This window comes from Episyrphus balteatus, chromosome 3 (assembly GCF_945859705.1).
Source record: "Episyrphus balteatus chromosome 3, idEpiBalt1.1, whole genome shotgun sequence".
Taxonomy (NCBI): Eukaryota; Metazoa; Arthropoda; class Insecta; order Diptera; family Syrphidae; genus Episyrphus; species Episyrphus balteatus.
In genome coordinates, this window is record NC_079136.1 from 64,075,534 (window position 1) to 64,092,554 (window position 17,021).

Here is a 17,021-nt window from a genome sequence, read left to right on the forward strand (position 1 = left end):
TTCTTGACGAAAAGTCATGAAATTTGGGACACTGAAGTATATTAGTATATGAGAAATACGAAAAATCTTCCAACTTTTATTTTTTCAAAATGGTGGTTCCAAAATGGCGGACAGAATAAGCGTTTATAGAATTTACTTTTACAAAACTGAATATAAGCTGGAAATTTAGTTAAATTGATGTCAAAAAGATGTTCGCTCTTGGATTTGTTTAGAACTGTTCATATTCAATGAAAAACAAAATTAAAAAAAATATAGTAGTAAAAAAAAACACTTTTATACCCTTTTTATGCTATTTCTTGGATTTTTTTTATTAAATTAGCACATTTTTTACATCTTTCCTATTTATTTTCATCAAAACATAGTTGCGAAATATATAACGCCAAAATAATCAACTTAATGTGAAAATAAATATGTCACAGTCACAGAAAAAAATATATTACATCATTTTTATCAGTAGAAATTGCCTTAAAAGTTACACCAAATTCTCTTTGGATTTAAGTTTTAATTCTGAACAAAAACTGCAGAAATATTAAAGTTTTCGGTTTGGCTTCATCTTAGATGTTCTCAAAATAAGCTAATTTTTAATTTACTTGCATTGGGGCAAAAAATTATTTACATACCATCGTAAATCTGACATTTTTTCTTTCAGAATGTGGATTAACAACATCGCGTCGTATTGTCGGTGGACAAATTGCTGCAGTTAATGAATTTCCTTGGTTGGCTTTGATATCCTACAACGGTTCACTTCAGTGTGGAGGAACACTAATCAATGATCGATATGTTATAACAGCTGCTCACTGTGTTCGTGGTTTTAATATGAAATTATTTAAGCTACGATTTTTGGAATATAATACTGCTAGTACAAAGGACAGTGTTTTAGTAGTAAGAAAGGTTTGTATTGGGCGCCATTTAACAGCTGAATCGTTTTTAACTTCGGTCAATATTTACTAGGTCGCTCAAATATTTACACCTAAATCTTATAATCCTAAAACTTTTGACAATGACATAGCCATATTAAGACTTTCAAGTCCTATAAAGTTCGCAACCACATCAGTCCGCCCGATTTGTCTACCACCACAAGGAATGGATTTCACTGGAAGAACTGTAGGATTTGATTTTGTTTTTTAAAATCTAGTTTAAAAAAATCAATTTTTCTTAGGGAATTATTGCTGGATGGGGTACTACAAGTGAAGGTGGCAATCCGTCTAAGATACTCCGTAAAGCAAAAGTTCCAATTATAAGCAATCGACAATGTCGTTCGGTTGGATTGTCAATAACGAAAAATATGTTTTGTGCTGGGAGACTTTTGCAAGGTGGAGTTGATGCATGTCAAGGTGATAGTGGTGGGCCACTTATGGTTGTGCAAAACAAACGATTTCTTTTAGCGGGTATTTAATATTTTTTTACTATTTCTTATTTCAATTAAGAATATTATAAAAATAATGTTGTTATTAATTTAAGGTATTGTATCGTGGGGAGATGGATGTGCTAGACCAAAAAAGCCAGGTGTTTATACTCGTACATCAAATTATTTACCATGGATCATGGAGAGAACAAAGGGATCGTGTGGATGTCAATAAATATGTTTAAAAATAAACGAAAAATTCATAAGAATTTGAAAATTTTGTATATTTTTTATTAGGATTAGATTGTAAATAAATGCTGGAATATTTTTCCGTTGAGAATAGGACCGCTACGTGGGGCCTCTGCATTGACAAAATATTGGCTAGAAGTTCCAAATTCAGTTTCAACACAAACAAAACGCTTATTTAAAAAATTAAACATATGTAGGTTCAGGAGCTTTCCGAAACCTTGTTTTCTATTTCAATATTTTAATAGACCTATCAATATATTTTTGCAACTTAAGTGCCATTCTTAAGAAACTTATAAAAAAAAAAAAAATACAAGAAAATAAAGTATCCCGTTCTTAAAATATTGATTTTTCAAAAAATATTTATTTTTTAATCCATGGTTTATCTACCTATATTTTTTGAAATTTTTTTGGAGTACAAAATTTTTTGTTCAAATAGGTAAAGCGGTTTACGAAATAATCAGAAAAAAAAAAATGGTTCTATGCCCGGGAAAAAGGGCACCTAAAAATAAGATGATGCCCACTTTAAATCCCAAAGTCTTAAAAAAAAATGATTTCAACTTAAAAAAAATGCAATCCACATAAATTTTGTTAATAAGTTTAATAGAATTTTTTAATATGAATTTTCATCTTAAAAAACCGACAAAAAATAATAATTTGACTCAGACCTCAGCTGTATTGGCATTTTATCATACTTATTTGTTATTTCCAACAGCGAGATAGGCTGAGGGTAAAGCACTTGCCTAGTGACCCAATAGTTGCAGGTTCGATCACCAGTAGCTGTAAGTTTTTTTTTTTTTTAAATTACAATGGTAGTTAAAAAAATAAAATGATTTTCCGCTTGAATTATGTGGATTTGTTGTGAAATTGCGCATTCAAGAAAATAAAAAGATTTGTCTGCTTAATTTAAGACGGAAGTCATCTTGGCAAAAAAAATTAGTTTTACATTAATTACAATTTAATGACTACTTCAAGTTGCAATTTCTTGGCCTATCACTGTGATATTACTGATTTAGGTCAAATTTCTTTTTAGTTATACCTATCAATTTGGGAACTATTTGCAACTTTTAATATTAAATTTTTGATAGGAGACTGTGTTGTTTTAAAATAAACCCCTAATTGTAACTATGTATATAAAATATATAAATTTTTTTTTTTAGTCGGAAGGGGACCAAGAAGTGATTTGCAAGCTGTTTCACGCCCAGGGTGTCCCAAAAGTCAACGTCGAAACGAAAACGGTAGATAGGGTAGGTGGTGACAGTTATCAGAAAAACGATTAAAAAAAACGTAGTAATATATTTTGTGAGTTATGGGCATTCGAAAAAAAATCAAAAAAATGGTCACCCTAAAACGATTTTAACCCAGCTGTCAGTTTTAAAGCAAATATCACTTTTTTTCCCAACTAAGTAGGTACTCAAAAATTTTGCATGGCCCTAATTCAATAAATCGTAGGTAAAAAAATGCCCTACAATGAGGCATATGCATAAAAAAAAGTAATTACTAGTAGTAAAAGGTTTATTGTAAATACTAGTACTACTAGTAGAAGCTGAAACTAATAGTACTTACTACATTCGGTATGCATAAACCTCAGTTTCTACTAGCTGGTATAAACTAGTAGTAAATACTGGATTCATCAGAGTAAATACTATTAGTTTATCTGAAAGTAAGAGTAGGTATATAATAGATACCTACATAAATGCTGTTGCTTTTTTTGTTCTGTATTTTTAACGTTCTATAATTTTCTTCTTTTGTAACGAATTTTTTGTATTACAATTTTTTGGGAAACCGACGAAGTTACGAATACCAGAGTTACGGGCGACAGAGTTACGAGCGTCAATGTTACGCGAAACCGAAGTTACGAAAAACTAGAGTTACGAATTCTAAAGTTATGTTAAGCTATGACATGTGATTTTTGGGTTGGCAACAATTGCGAGGAACGATATGGAATTATGGAAATACAAACAAGAGATTAACATTTTTCTCATTGGTCAGAACTAAATGAGAAAAGCGAAAATGGGTGTTATTTAATCTTGTAAAATTTTGATTGGATAGGTCATCCTTATTGCAATTGTCAGGTATTAATTGATGATAAATACTGAAATTCGTTGTCTTTTTAATCTCCATTATTAAATATTAATATACATCAACTATAGTTGACAATAGCAATTGGGGTGACAATCTTCTAACAAACCAAAAAAAAAAACATAAAATTCTGATAGTTGGGCAGGTACATAAATATGACACAAAAGACCTGCCCACATGGCAAATATATAGGTATATTAGAATTCTTTTTATTAGGTGGGGTTTTTCTTTGATTTAACTTATCCTGTGTCAAATAAATAAACAAGGAATGGGGTTGTTTTTTGCATAAAAAGATTAAACCACACCCATTTCCGTTAAAATCTATTAAAATAACCAATGAGAATCGATATTCTCTTATTTATGTTTCCACAATTCCATATCGTTAGTCGCAATTGTTGCCAACCCAAAAATCACATGTCATAGCTTAACATAACTTTAGAATTCGTAACTCTAGTTTTTCGTAACTTCAGTTTCGCGTTACTTTGACGGCCGTAACTCTGTCGCGCGTAACTCTGTTATTCGTAACTCCGTTACCATTTCCAATTTGTTGATAATAACAACTGGTGTTTAAGGCGGTTAAGGAGTTTTATACGCTTGGGACAAATGCCGAAAAAAGCATTTTAATTTTAGTACCCATAATTTACTTCACGGTGCTCCTCCCCTTCTTTTAGATTGAGAACCTTGAGATTTTTTTTTAATTGTAAGAGGGATATATAAATTTATCAGATTTAATTAAATATCTTACCCATAAAATATTCGCTTAGCCACTCAACGTTATCTTTCTCAAAACGGTAGAGCATTTTAAAATTATTATTCGCCGGCGTTCTTCGCTGTTTATAAATTTTTTCAGATCTTAAATTGAAAAAAGCTGCCATTTTTATATTCGAAATAAATCCTCTGCAAACCGATTGCTTTGAAAGTAAAGTCGAGACTGATGATGTCGGCATTTAACATGAGAAAATTTTTACTAGTAAATGTTCAAGTTGGTATTTAGAAACTTGAAAAATTAGCAGTAAATACTAGAAAGTAAAAGTTCGTACTAGTTTTTATGCATACCAAAACGAGTATTTACTATAAAAATTCATCCAAAACTAGTAAATACTATTCTTCTAGTAAATACTACCTTTCCAGCATTTACTATGTTTTTTATGCATATGGAAAGTAGTAAATACTATTAAAATTTACTAGTAAAAGCATATGCTACCTTTTATGCATATTGCTCAATATTGCCAGAAGTTACTTTAAAAGTTGGTGTGTTCAATTCTCTTTTCAAAATGGTATAACGTTGTGGATAATATTCCATAAATAACGCAAATATAAATGTTTTTCTAAAAAAATCCGACTTTTTTTTATTAGGTAATTTTTCCATATGTATTATTTAATTTTTGTACCCTTTCAGAACTGAATTTGTATTTTTTAAAGTGGTAAAATGCTGATTTTTTAACAAATTAAAGAAGATTAATTGATACTCTTAAATTAATGGTTGGTATATTACGTTTTAGCATATAGGTTTATGAATAGAATATAGAAATAGTGGAAAAACTTATCCTTTCGGTTTCGGTCTTTTGGCCGGATATGGCGACCGTAAAACACTGCGTACCCAAAGCATGTTCGTAATAAACTTTTTTTTTGTGTTGAATTTAATGATTGTATAAATTTCTGAAGTCTGCGTCTTGGGAAAAAAATATATATATAACTAATATAGTAGGAGATTTTCTTACGTTTTTAAATTAAAATTTGAATAAAAAAACTATTATCATGCATTGTTTGCTTTTTAAACCTTTCCAAAATACATCTGATTCAATTTTTGGGAGCCATAATCTTCCATATCATGCTCTGTTTTATAGATTCAAACTAAATGTTACTTAACCCTTTCGAACCCAAGCTATGAAAATCAATATTAAAACATGTTTTTTCGGTATTATCGGGTCAAAAACATCACAACTAAGAAATATGAATAGCAAAAAGTTATGTTCCAAGACAATAAATAGCAAAACTAATGTGTTATTCTCATGTTACATGTAAGTAACATGCACTGCCTATGACCACCAAAAAAGTCGGAGAACTGGGAAAATAACTTTTTATGAAACTATAATGTATGCTACTTTTTCTAAGCAAAAAAACAAAACACTTTCTGCATTAACATTTTTTATATCTTTTTTTTTTTCAAAATTATGACCATATATAAAATATCGCAAGTAAAAAAAAATTTTGTTTGCAAAAAAAAATGTGAATTTCAGTCCCTTTCTCGATAAAAAAAAATTAAAGGTATGATATTTGACTTACTTTTTGTAATAATCCAGTAACTAGGCATTATTATCTTTCAATTAAGCCATCGTAACCTAAAAAATTGTTTAATTTAATATTTTTTACGAATTTTTCAAAAAATGTTACATGAGAGTAACGCTGGGTCCAAAAGGGTTAAGATATGCATATCTAAACGAAGACATACCATTAATTTCTTTGGTTAAACTATGAGATTGAAGCAAGCATTTCAAAGAAACTTCACCCACTTAATAGATTTGAATTATTGATTTTAAATACGGCAAATACCACAACTTTATTTTATAGCTTCATGTGTACAAAATAAAACCAATTACAATACCTATAACAAAAATTTAAATCATTTCTTACATATCATCATTTCTTACATAATAACTATTTCAGTCCATAAAAAAATCAGTGCCCCTCCTCAAATGAAAACATTCTCCTACCCTCTAATACATTCTACTATTACTGTCATTAGTGTTCAACAAATCAACGATTATCACTCTCTGACAACCATGACCACTATCCCCATTAAAAATCACTCATCCCTCACATTAACAACTTCAATCTCCTGTCACATCAGATTTCCCCCCCAAAAAAACAAAAAATCTTTGACATAGACCTACTATAATCCACATATATCACACATCATCAACTTCACACTTCATATCTTAGAATTACCAAACAAAAAAAAAGCCAACCAACAACAACAAAAATAAAGTTGATTATCTGGTCAACCAGAACACAATAAACCCATAAAAATCCATCTCATTCTTTTGACCTAAAGAAGGTTAATCCACTATTACTACCGCACTAATGATCATTAAAGATATTTCCGTCGCTGACCCAAATAAATATTTAAGTTGTCCCAAAGAAGAAAAAAAAAATAAACAATTGCGTTCTTAATGCCATTTCAGAACTCAGAAGCAACAACAACAACAACAAAAAAAGGCAATAAACTTAAAAACGTTTTGCATTCATTATATTAGGCAGAAAACGAAACTTTGTTAGAACTGAACCCAAAGTCAGATAAAATGATAATTTTTGGCAAAAATTATTCACTTTTTTTTTCATTTAGCTTTACAACACTCGAAAGTGTATTTTAATTGACCCACCAAGCCAGTAGGGCTATAAAAATTATTTTAATTTTTTATCAGCAGAAAAAAAAAAGAATTAAAAACAAAAGAATCATTTAAATTTTTATTTGAATCAATTTTTTTGGGTAAAAGTGATTTTTACAAGTTCTTGTCCCCGATAAGATTCTTAAGAATTTAGAAATTCTTTTACTAAAAACAGAATAAGTATCAGTAACTTTGGGACCGTGTTAATCAGTAACGCCCCAAACTTTAGACATTTCAGTTGCATTCAGGAGCGTGAACGGTTTTTTGGGCAGTCAAGTTCGAAAAAGTTATTAAAAGGTCTTAAATCAGTCAAAATGAATTGTTGGATTATTTTTGGATTGAGTTTGTGTGCTTTTTATCAAAGTGTCACTGCGGTAAGAATTTCTCGGAAACCCTTTTTCGACTTTATTTGATTGAACCCGTTTCGAAATAGGGTAATGGATATAATTATGAGCAACCTATCAAAAGGACCGAAATACCGGAAGGAGTTCAAAGTGATTTTTCCATCGATGAATTCATTACTAATCAAAAAGAAAATATCTTTTCATCACTTTCTGTAAAAGCACCAGCTTTGAAAACTTGTGCTCAGTGTTGTAAGTTTAGTATTGATTGAAAATTTGAAGGATTTTTTGAAAATATTGAAATTTTCTTGAAGCTTGTGGTGTTCAAAATGGCAACCGAATTGTTGGTGGTACTCAAGTACGTCACAATAAATATCCTTGGATGGCTCAACTCCTCAAGGGTTCAAGGAATTTATTCTGTGGTGGAGCTTTGATCAATGATCGTTACATTCTAACAGCTGCTCATTGTATTCATAATAATAATTGGCAGTCAATGTCAGTTCGTTTGCAACAATTTGATCGTACTACATCGGCTTCAAGTGGAATAACACGAAAGGTATGAACATTTTTAACAAAATGGATTATAACTTTTTTTTTTTTATAAATGACATTTTTGTTTTTGTTTTTAGCTTTCAAATGCTATAGTGCATGAAAAATACAATCCAACAACTGTTGAAAATGATATTGCTCTATTGCGATTGGATTCACCAGTTCCATTAACTGAGCCTCTTAGACCAATTTGTTTGCCATCAGCTAACCAGAACTTTGATTTGAAACAGGTGAGTGATTTAAATTGATAACTACTCGTAAAGTCTTTCAATTATGAAGGCATAAGGAGAAAATTAGAGGTCCATTTGCGTATAGGCAAAAGATTTTTGAACTTGGATTTTGTTGTGAAAGAATGTCTTCATTAAAAAAAAAACTTGACTCTTAAGAGAGACTTCAATTCAAGACTTAATTCAAAGAGACTAATTCAAGTTCGCAATGAAATAAATCCCCATACCGGTATCAAATAATCAAAAAAAAATCTTAAAAGTTTGTTGACTGGAAATCCAGCATATTTTCAGGAGTGTAAGATATGAGCTCAAAAGGTTAAAGTTTATCAAATTGCCAATATATTTCATTACGATTTCCATATTTTGTGCATTTTATGGGAATTAAATTTGAGGCATTAATTTGACAGTGAAATAATTTACCCGGTTGCGAAGATATTTTATTTTAAGAAGAATTTGAAATTTTTTTTAAGGACCAAAAATTCAAAATAACGAAAATAAAAAAATTTGAAAGGTTAAAATTTATGAGTGTAATGAAGAAAATGAGAAAGTACATATACATATGTATCTTATTAAGAAAAAAAAAAAAAAAAACAATTAGGTACTAACGGTCCCTGTCATAGAATCGTCTTTTAGATTTCAGAATTTCTCGAAAACGATTTAAAGTTTTAATACAGAAGCTTTCAAGTAACTCCAATATTAATTCTCTTAGGCCGAATTTATTCACTCTGGAGATTGAATAACTGGATTTTTAAAAAAAGCTTCAAACATTTTTTTTACTAAATTTTTCGAAAACGGGTAGATACCTAATGAACCTTCGTTTTTTTTTAAACTTCGTTTTTAAGTGTTGATTCACAGGACGGCAACGAAAATTGAGCTTGAACCAAAATCTACTTTCCTAAATGATTTTTGTGTGCTGACTTCGAATCCGAAGTCAAAATTTCAATGGCACGTCACATTTTTGAAATACTTGAGTATAAACAGGTCAAAACGCGTTTTTTTTTGTAGTACATTTAATGTCGAATTACATCACCGTAAATTTTTGTTTGCAAAACTACTTATCAAATCTCAAAACACCATATTAAAATGTCTTAAAAGTATTTACTTTTTTCAAAATATTTTTTTTTCTCAAAGACATTTAAAAAAGAAAATTGTGATACATATCACAAAATCTTGATTGTTTTTTTCAAAGTAGGTAATAAATGGTTTTTTGAACCAAATTTCAGTCTTATTGAATTAAAAATTAGATTTTGAGACTTTATAGCGAAAATAGCTAAAAAACTATATGTGATAGAATAAATCTGTAAACAGTTTTGAATTCCGCACACTAAAGTCAATTAAAATCACCTTAAAAAGTTCTTGCTCCCGACTTTTTTTGTTTTTTTTTCCGACCAGTGTTATTACTCTTTTAAAAATGGCATTCCAACTTTTTTTTTTAAATGTCATAAAATTATTTTTTTTAAAATGATTATAGGTAACGATTTACAAAAAAAATGAACAAACAATCCCAGGAAAACCGTTAGATAAGCAGAAAGTAGGGGCAAAACAGTTTTAAAGAAATATTAATTCTTCTTTGATCAACTTTGTTTTAGCGATTTATTCGAAAATTGTATATTCATGCATTTTTTCTATTTTTCAGGGTATTGTTGCCGGTTGGGGACTAACCAGAGAAAATGGACGAGTATCTACAATTTTGCAAGAAGTTACTGTGCCAATTATTACTAATGCCCAATGTAGGGCTACACAATACAAATCAAAGATTCTAGAAACTATGTTGTGTGCTGGTGTTGTGTCTACTGGTGGAAAGGATGCTTGCCAGGTAAATTGCTTTTATGTTATTTTAAATTGATTGAATGTTAAATTTTATTTTGTTTGAAACAATAGGGAGATAGTGGTGGTCCATTGGGAGTCATGGATAAGACCATGAAAATTGCCGGTAAGATAATTTATTTATTATTTTTTTTTTTAACATTTCTTTAATGTATATATTTTTGTACTCGTAGGTGTTGTTTCATTCGGTTATGGCTGTGCTAAACCAAATGCTCCTGGAGTCTACACTCGTGTTTCCAAATATTTGGATTGGATCAGCAAGAATACTGCTGATGCATGCTATTGTAATAAATAAACGAAATATGTATTTAATTTTAATAAAAAAAAACTAATTTATATATTTATAAAAAAAAACAAAATTTTGTATTATTTTTTATATAAGCCAATGAAAACAATGCATTGGTTATTATCGGGTTGGGGTCAAAATTCTGCCGGGGTCAAAATTCTTTTGTCAAAATTCTGCTTTCAAAATTCTGCTTTACAAAATGCTGCTTTCAAAATTCTGCTTTTCAAAATTCTGTTTTTCAAAATTCTGCAAAATTTCTGCAATTTTCCTAAATCCTGGCAAATTCTCCCCCTTCTACCCTACTTAATTTGCATAATTCTCATTTAAACACGATTATAATTTATTTTTTTTTTTTTTGATTTTCTAACTTATGGTAGAAACCATTTTGAAGCTGCCAATAGTCTTCAGTATTGATCTTGTTAGAATAGCATCGATTTTCAATTTCGTTTTTTTGAACTTCAGTCTTACATCTTACTCTAAAAAAGAATACCATTTAAACTAAGTTTTCTTCCAGTTGTTTTGACCGTTTTATACTTCAACAGATAAATAAATTAAATTTATATTGTAGATAGATAATAATAGACAGGACTATATTTGTGCATAATTTCAATCAATTTCGTAAACACAATTTTGAGATAACGGTAAAATAAAGTTTTATTTTTTAACAGATTATATCTTTTGATCAAGAGCAAATACAAACTTGATTTAACGTTATTGAGCATCCTGATGATATTACCTTTCATTTGATATATCACACATAACTATACATGTACTACAAGCTACACAATGTTAAATTAAAAACTTGCGAAACACCTTAAAACACCTGTGGAGATCTGTTGATCATGAACAGCCACCAGTGTGGGAAGTACCGTAATCTCAGTTTGGAATTTCGACATGGTTGGCTTTAAAGAATTCTTACTTTTTTTCTAGGCATCGCAGAAATAAGATTGAAACGTCATATGAAAGATGAAATTATAAGCTTTTACATGATATAAAATTTTGTATAGGTTGTCTAAAAAAAAAATGATTCAATAGCGTGAGAACATAAAATTATATGTTTTTTTTTTTGCTTTTTTGATGAAAATTGATCGAGTTAAAAAAATTCTAGCTCTTTTTGTAGATGCCTAATAGACATGATCGATATATATTTTAAGCTGAAGCAATAAGCTTTCAGGTGGTATAAAATTTATTATTATATTATAAAGTTGTTATATAAAAAAAAAATGAATTTTTGGGTGATGGAAATGATTTTTTCACTTTTTTCATAAGAAATGATGTTTTTATAAATTATTTTAATACTTTTTGCGCATTGTAAAAACTTAAAAATGGTTTTATTATATAGAAGAAATATTTGGCTTTTTAATGGTATATTTTTTTTGTGAGCTTTTAAAATAAAAAAATTAATATAATGAGAAAAGAAAAAAGTTAATTTTTTTAGCTTTTTCTTGTAAATTATGATTGTTTGAAATAAATAAACGCTTCAATTTACTCATTTTAAAAGCACACAACCTGTGTTCTTACGACGTTATCACGTAAAATCATCGTCCGTAAACCGGCTTTACAGACAACCTCTTTTTTTTTGGTTTAAATAACAAGTATACACCAGAGTGAACCGCAAAATCAATTATTTACAAACCATTATTTAAATTTGAATCATCTTGATATTAAAAGAAAACGAAATAAATAACAATAAGCTTACCACACACATAGTTTTATCAACAATTCTATCTAGCATAAAACCTCTCTCACACTTAAATTCTTTTGAATCTAACTTCTTGAAAAAATACCAAGGGTTATATTGCAGTTATACACGTTAAAAACCTAGACTTGAACATATTTCGCCACAAAGATTATAATTGGAACTTCAACTTGCATCTTATGTAATTTATTAAATAAATTAAAATTCTTTTCTTAAATAAAAATAAATAACTTAAAATTAGTTTAGTTGAATAAATAAATTTCAAACTTAAAGATTCTAAAACTTTTTAACTTCTCCACTACATGTGCAAGCGTCTTCAGTTTTACTCTTCACCCATGATCCGAAACGATTAACACGAGCATAAACTCCTGGATAGTTTGGTTTGGCACATCCTTCACCCCAAGAAACCACTCCTGCAAAAAAAGTTTGTTTTAATTTAAATAAAATACCATAGCGTTTATAAGAATATGGTATAAACTAACCGGCAAGTTGATGCTGTTCACCTTCAACAACATGCAAAGGTCCGCCACTATCGCCCTATTAGAATAAAAAAAAATTAGCAATTTGTTATACAATATCCAATGTATTGGTATTTACTTGACATGAATCCTTTTTGCCTTCTGGAAATCCAGCACAAAGCATATTTTCGGTAATCCTTGATGATCCATATTTACTCTTTGTGCAGTCCTCGTGTGACAAAATCGGGACATGAACTTCTTGTAATGTGTCCGATATGGATCCACCTTCAGCTGTAGCTCCCCATCCTGTCACTATAGCCTTTAATAAAATAACCGTTTTCAACAATTTGTCATTTTGTTAATGTCAAAATGTCTTACAGTTTCCCCAGCAAAATCTTTTGCAGCTGGTGGCATACAAACTGGCCGCAACCTATCCTTAATTTCAATTGGTTCACTTAGTTTCAAAAGGGCAATATCACTGTCAAAAGTCCTTGAATTATACTTTGGATGAACAAAAGCTTCTGCCACCTGCATATAATTGAAAAAATCAACAAATTTTTCAAAATCACTCTTTTACTCATCAACCTTTCTGTCAATCTTATTCGGATGATTCATACTCCGACTGTGGTCCAACAATCGAACAGTAATTTGATCTGCCTTAAATCCATGGATACAATGCGAAGCTGTCATCACATAACGATCATTTATCAAAGTTGCCGCACAATAAAATCTTGTCTTATACATTAGCAATGCCATCCAAGGATATTGGTTAACTTCCGTTTCCTGACCGCCAACGATTCGTTTCTTTTTATTTGCCAAGCCACAAACTGCAATTTCCAGGATAAATTTTATATGCAACTAACTTTTACTTTGACAAAGATGTGTACAATGTCAATGTCAAGAAGTATATGTATATTATTACTCACCACAATCTGCACAATTTTTCTCTGGAGTTGATGTTGACATACTTGTACTAGTTGCCTCTGTTGTGGTTGTTGTGGTCGTAGTGGTTGTTGTACCACCAAATGGTGGCCGTTGGGCTATAAGTGAAAGTACCCATTCTATGAATTGTCTTTGTGAGGCACGTATCGGGGGGTCTTTTGGTTTTGATTCAGCATCATCATGAGTTGTGGTAGTAATCTTGAAATTATTAAGGAGAGAGGAAAAATTATTTAAAACTTTTATCGATGGTATTTAATGAAAAGTGCTCCAAGAAATATGCAAGCAATTTTATTTGAAACTAAACTAACTTTAACAAAGCCTATAGGGGTTTATTGAAGCTAGGTTAAAGTTTTCAGAAAGTACGAAAGTATACTCATGCAAATTGTTTAGTTTTTTGAGTTTCTACTGACGTGACGTGTATAATTCTAAAAAAGGAAGTTGCCTTGAATTTGTGTTTTTGATATCAAAAAGAGAATCGCATTCAATAAAAAAACAAAAAAATTAAATATTTTTTACTTTTACAACCATTTCGGTATAGTTTTTCGAGAAAGTTAAGTATGCATAGACAAAACAATGCAAAAGAATGATTACAAATTGCTAAAAGCTCAAAAGATTTTGGGTTGTATATTTTTTCCGAATTGGCAGGCCAGAGGCAAGAAACAAATGAAAGTATTTTTTTTTATGTTTGAAATTTATCAGTTCAAGTTCCGAACTTACATTTTTGCTTCTGAATTTCAAAGCAATTGGTAACTACATATATCGTTCATAAGCCACCTACGCTACGGTGTGAAATCAATGATGATACAAATCTTTTTGGGATATGCTGTGGAGTGAAAAACTTCTCTATAAAACTACTAATGTATTTGCCTAGGGCAAAAGTCCTAAAAAGGGAGCGGGTCATAATTCTGCTTGTCAAAATTCTGTACGACAAAATTCTGTGGGGTCAAAATACTGTAATGCCATAATTCTGTACTTCATTATACTGTAAATACAAAATTCTGTACGTCAAAATACTGTATGAACAAAATACTGACATGCAAAATTCTGTTTTGTAAAATTCTGTACGGCAAAATACTGTATATCAAAATTCTGTAAAGTGCGCGCGCACTTTTTTACATTATCAAAACGATATTTTTTTACAGCATTTTTACAGAATTTTGATTTACAAAATTTTGATGTCCACAATTTTGAAATACAGTATTTTGACCAACCAGAATTTTGCTATACAGAATTTTGACTTTCAGAATTTTGTTCCTACAGCATTTTGCACATACAGAATTTTGACATACAGTATTTTGGCATACAGTATTTTGAATACAGAATTTTGCAACACACAGAATTTCGACCCCAACCCTCCTAAAAAGCTTCTTATACGCAAAGCTTACAACGTAGCTTCGGTAAGGCTTTATAAGAGCTAAATTTCTATTCAAAGGCATAGGACTCTGCCAATAGTATTTTTATTTAACATATTGCGTTATTGAACCTTATAATTTTTTGTGTAAAATTGTAGGTATAGATAAAATAACAAAAAAAAAACCGGTGCTGAAAATTAAGGAATTCGGGCACAAAAAAATAAAAAAAAACACATACATGTGGGCTTCACTGGTTGAAAATTTTAAAAAAGCGGAATAGCTTTCTTTTTCAATTTCAGTTAAGATTATGTTGAAAGCATTAAATTCAAGTTTTCCTAAAGATTGACACAATTATTTCCTTTTTGTTTTAAAGAGCGAATAAAAGTTTAAACAGATCCGATTTATTTTATTAGGCCCCTGAATGAAAATTTTAAAAATTCATTTATATTTTCTGGGGCCTCCATCAATTATATAATGGCTATAGCTAACAATGCAGTTAGCGAAAAGCCCCATAATTTGTATCTCTTATGGGTTCTTGGTGATTCATGTCATAAATTATGCAGTTCAGTTTGCAGTTATTTTTTATCAGGTATCTTTTCAACAATATGGGCAGGGGCCCTAGGGCATCGTCCCCGGCTACCCAAAAGGTATGTACGCAACTGCATAAGTCATTGGAACACTTAATTTATTTTTTGCAATTTTTTTTGGGTCTTATATCCTTTATTTAACTTTATTTTTTGAGAATTTGACAACAAGATTTTAAGAATTCTAGTTTTAAAATGTTTGATAAAATAAAAGCGAAAAAATCGCGCGAGTGAGCGGGCCTACGCATTTAGGTACCCGACAAACAATTTTGGTTCTATAAAGCTTTACAGATGCAATTGTTGCTTCTGTAAAGCATTATAGAAGCAAAATTGTTAGTAAGGTAATGTAATGTTGGTTTTGATTAAAACCTCTAATCAAAAAAATGCATTTCATAAAATTATCTCTAAATTAATCAAGTGATTATCTTTACTCTTTATTCATAAATGAAACCTAAAAGTTTCTTTGAGATCTGAATTATATTTCAGTGGCTTAGGTTTTCGCACTATATCGCTATCATAGTCATGACATGTCTGATTGTTATTTCGAGTTCGATTTTTATCTGAATCCTAAACTTGCAGAATACTTCATTCGTAAATCGTAAGTAAAAAGCTACAAATCTGTTGCAATATTTTTGTTAGCTTTAAAATGAACATGAGGGTTTTTTGTTCATGGAATATTCCACTGCTATTTATGACGACCCATTTATTTATTTTAAAAGTCTTTAATTAATTTTAATATTGACCATGCTCTTGACCCATTTTCCAAGAGAAAATTCATTGATTTAATTTTAATCACTTAAATGAACCCTTGTATAGTGACTATATAAGATAATAAAAAGAAGGAAAATTAATATTTTTCAAGAAAGGTCACACAAAAAGGATATGAAATAATGAAATATCGTGTAACAAATATTACGAGCACAAAGAAATTAATTTAAATTTTTCCTTTGGCTTCCTTATCAGTTTCTTGATACATTGAATATAGTCGAAGATAACTTCGATACTAATGGAGGTCCTTAAAATAACAGCGCAAAGTATTGGTTTTTTTTTTTCAAATACGTGAAGAAGACTGGATTAGGATTTTTCGTACGTCTGTAGGCTTTTTTTTAATAAGCATACAACCCTATAATTTACAATAAGCAATAAATTTGTGTGTGAGTCTATTGAGTTGTCTTGGTCCTTTGGTGAGTGTTTACATATTTTTTAAATTGCAATATATTAAGTTATGCATTCATAAGAAAATTTGTGATGATAATGAAATTTTTTTTATACAAAAGCATTTATATGGTTTAAGTATAAATAAAAAGGTTAAAACACTTTTTGGTTACTAATGAATTTGTTTTGACGAGATAATGCAAATTTGCTTCAACCTTTAAATGCTGCGTGAATCCTATTTTGTGCTTGAGTTAGCTTACAAGTAGTTTTTATTTTGCTCGACTAAAACAGTAATTTTTTTTTCCATTGAATTTTTGAAATTCAAACAATTTTTTTACATAATAGTAATTTTAATTTTGTAATAACTGAAAATTGTTTCTTCCCATTTCCAATTTGTTTCTCTATATAAGAAAATTTTAATTAACAATCAACACCATGAAAACTCAACTTAAAAGAAAAACGAATCAATTTAAGGCAATATTAATAAGTGTTTTTGAAGAATAATTCATTTTTGTAAATAGATATTCAACAATTTTGGC

At 29.8% G+C, this 17,021-nt stretch overlaps 1 protein-coding gene across 1 annotated transcript in view; it reads left to right on the plus strand.

The window, feature by feature from the left end:
- Positions 1–7,723: 7,723 nt before the first annotated feature.
- Positions 7,724–17,021, plus strand: part of LOC129915042 (transmembrane protease serine 9-like) — an 83,551-nt gene continuing 74,253 nt past the window's right edge. Inside the window, exons 1-5 of the mRNA XM_055994497.1 lie at positions 7,724–7,959; positions 8,033–8,182; positions 9,816–9,995; positions 10,061–10,112; positions 10,180–10,290. Of these exons, the coding sequence (XP_055850472.1) occupies positions 7,786–7,959; positions 8,033–8,182; positions 9,816–9,995; positions 10,061–10,112; positions 10,180–10,290 (667 nt within the window). The 5' untranslated portion in view covers positions 7,724–7,785. The remainder of the gene's footprint in view (positions 7,960–8,032; positions 8,183–9,815; positions 9,996–10,060; positions 10,113–10,179; positions 10,291–17,021) is intronic.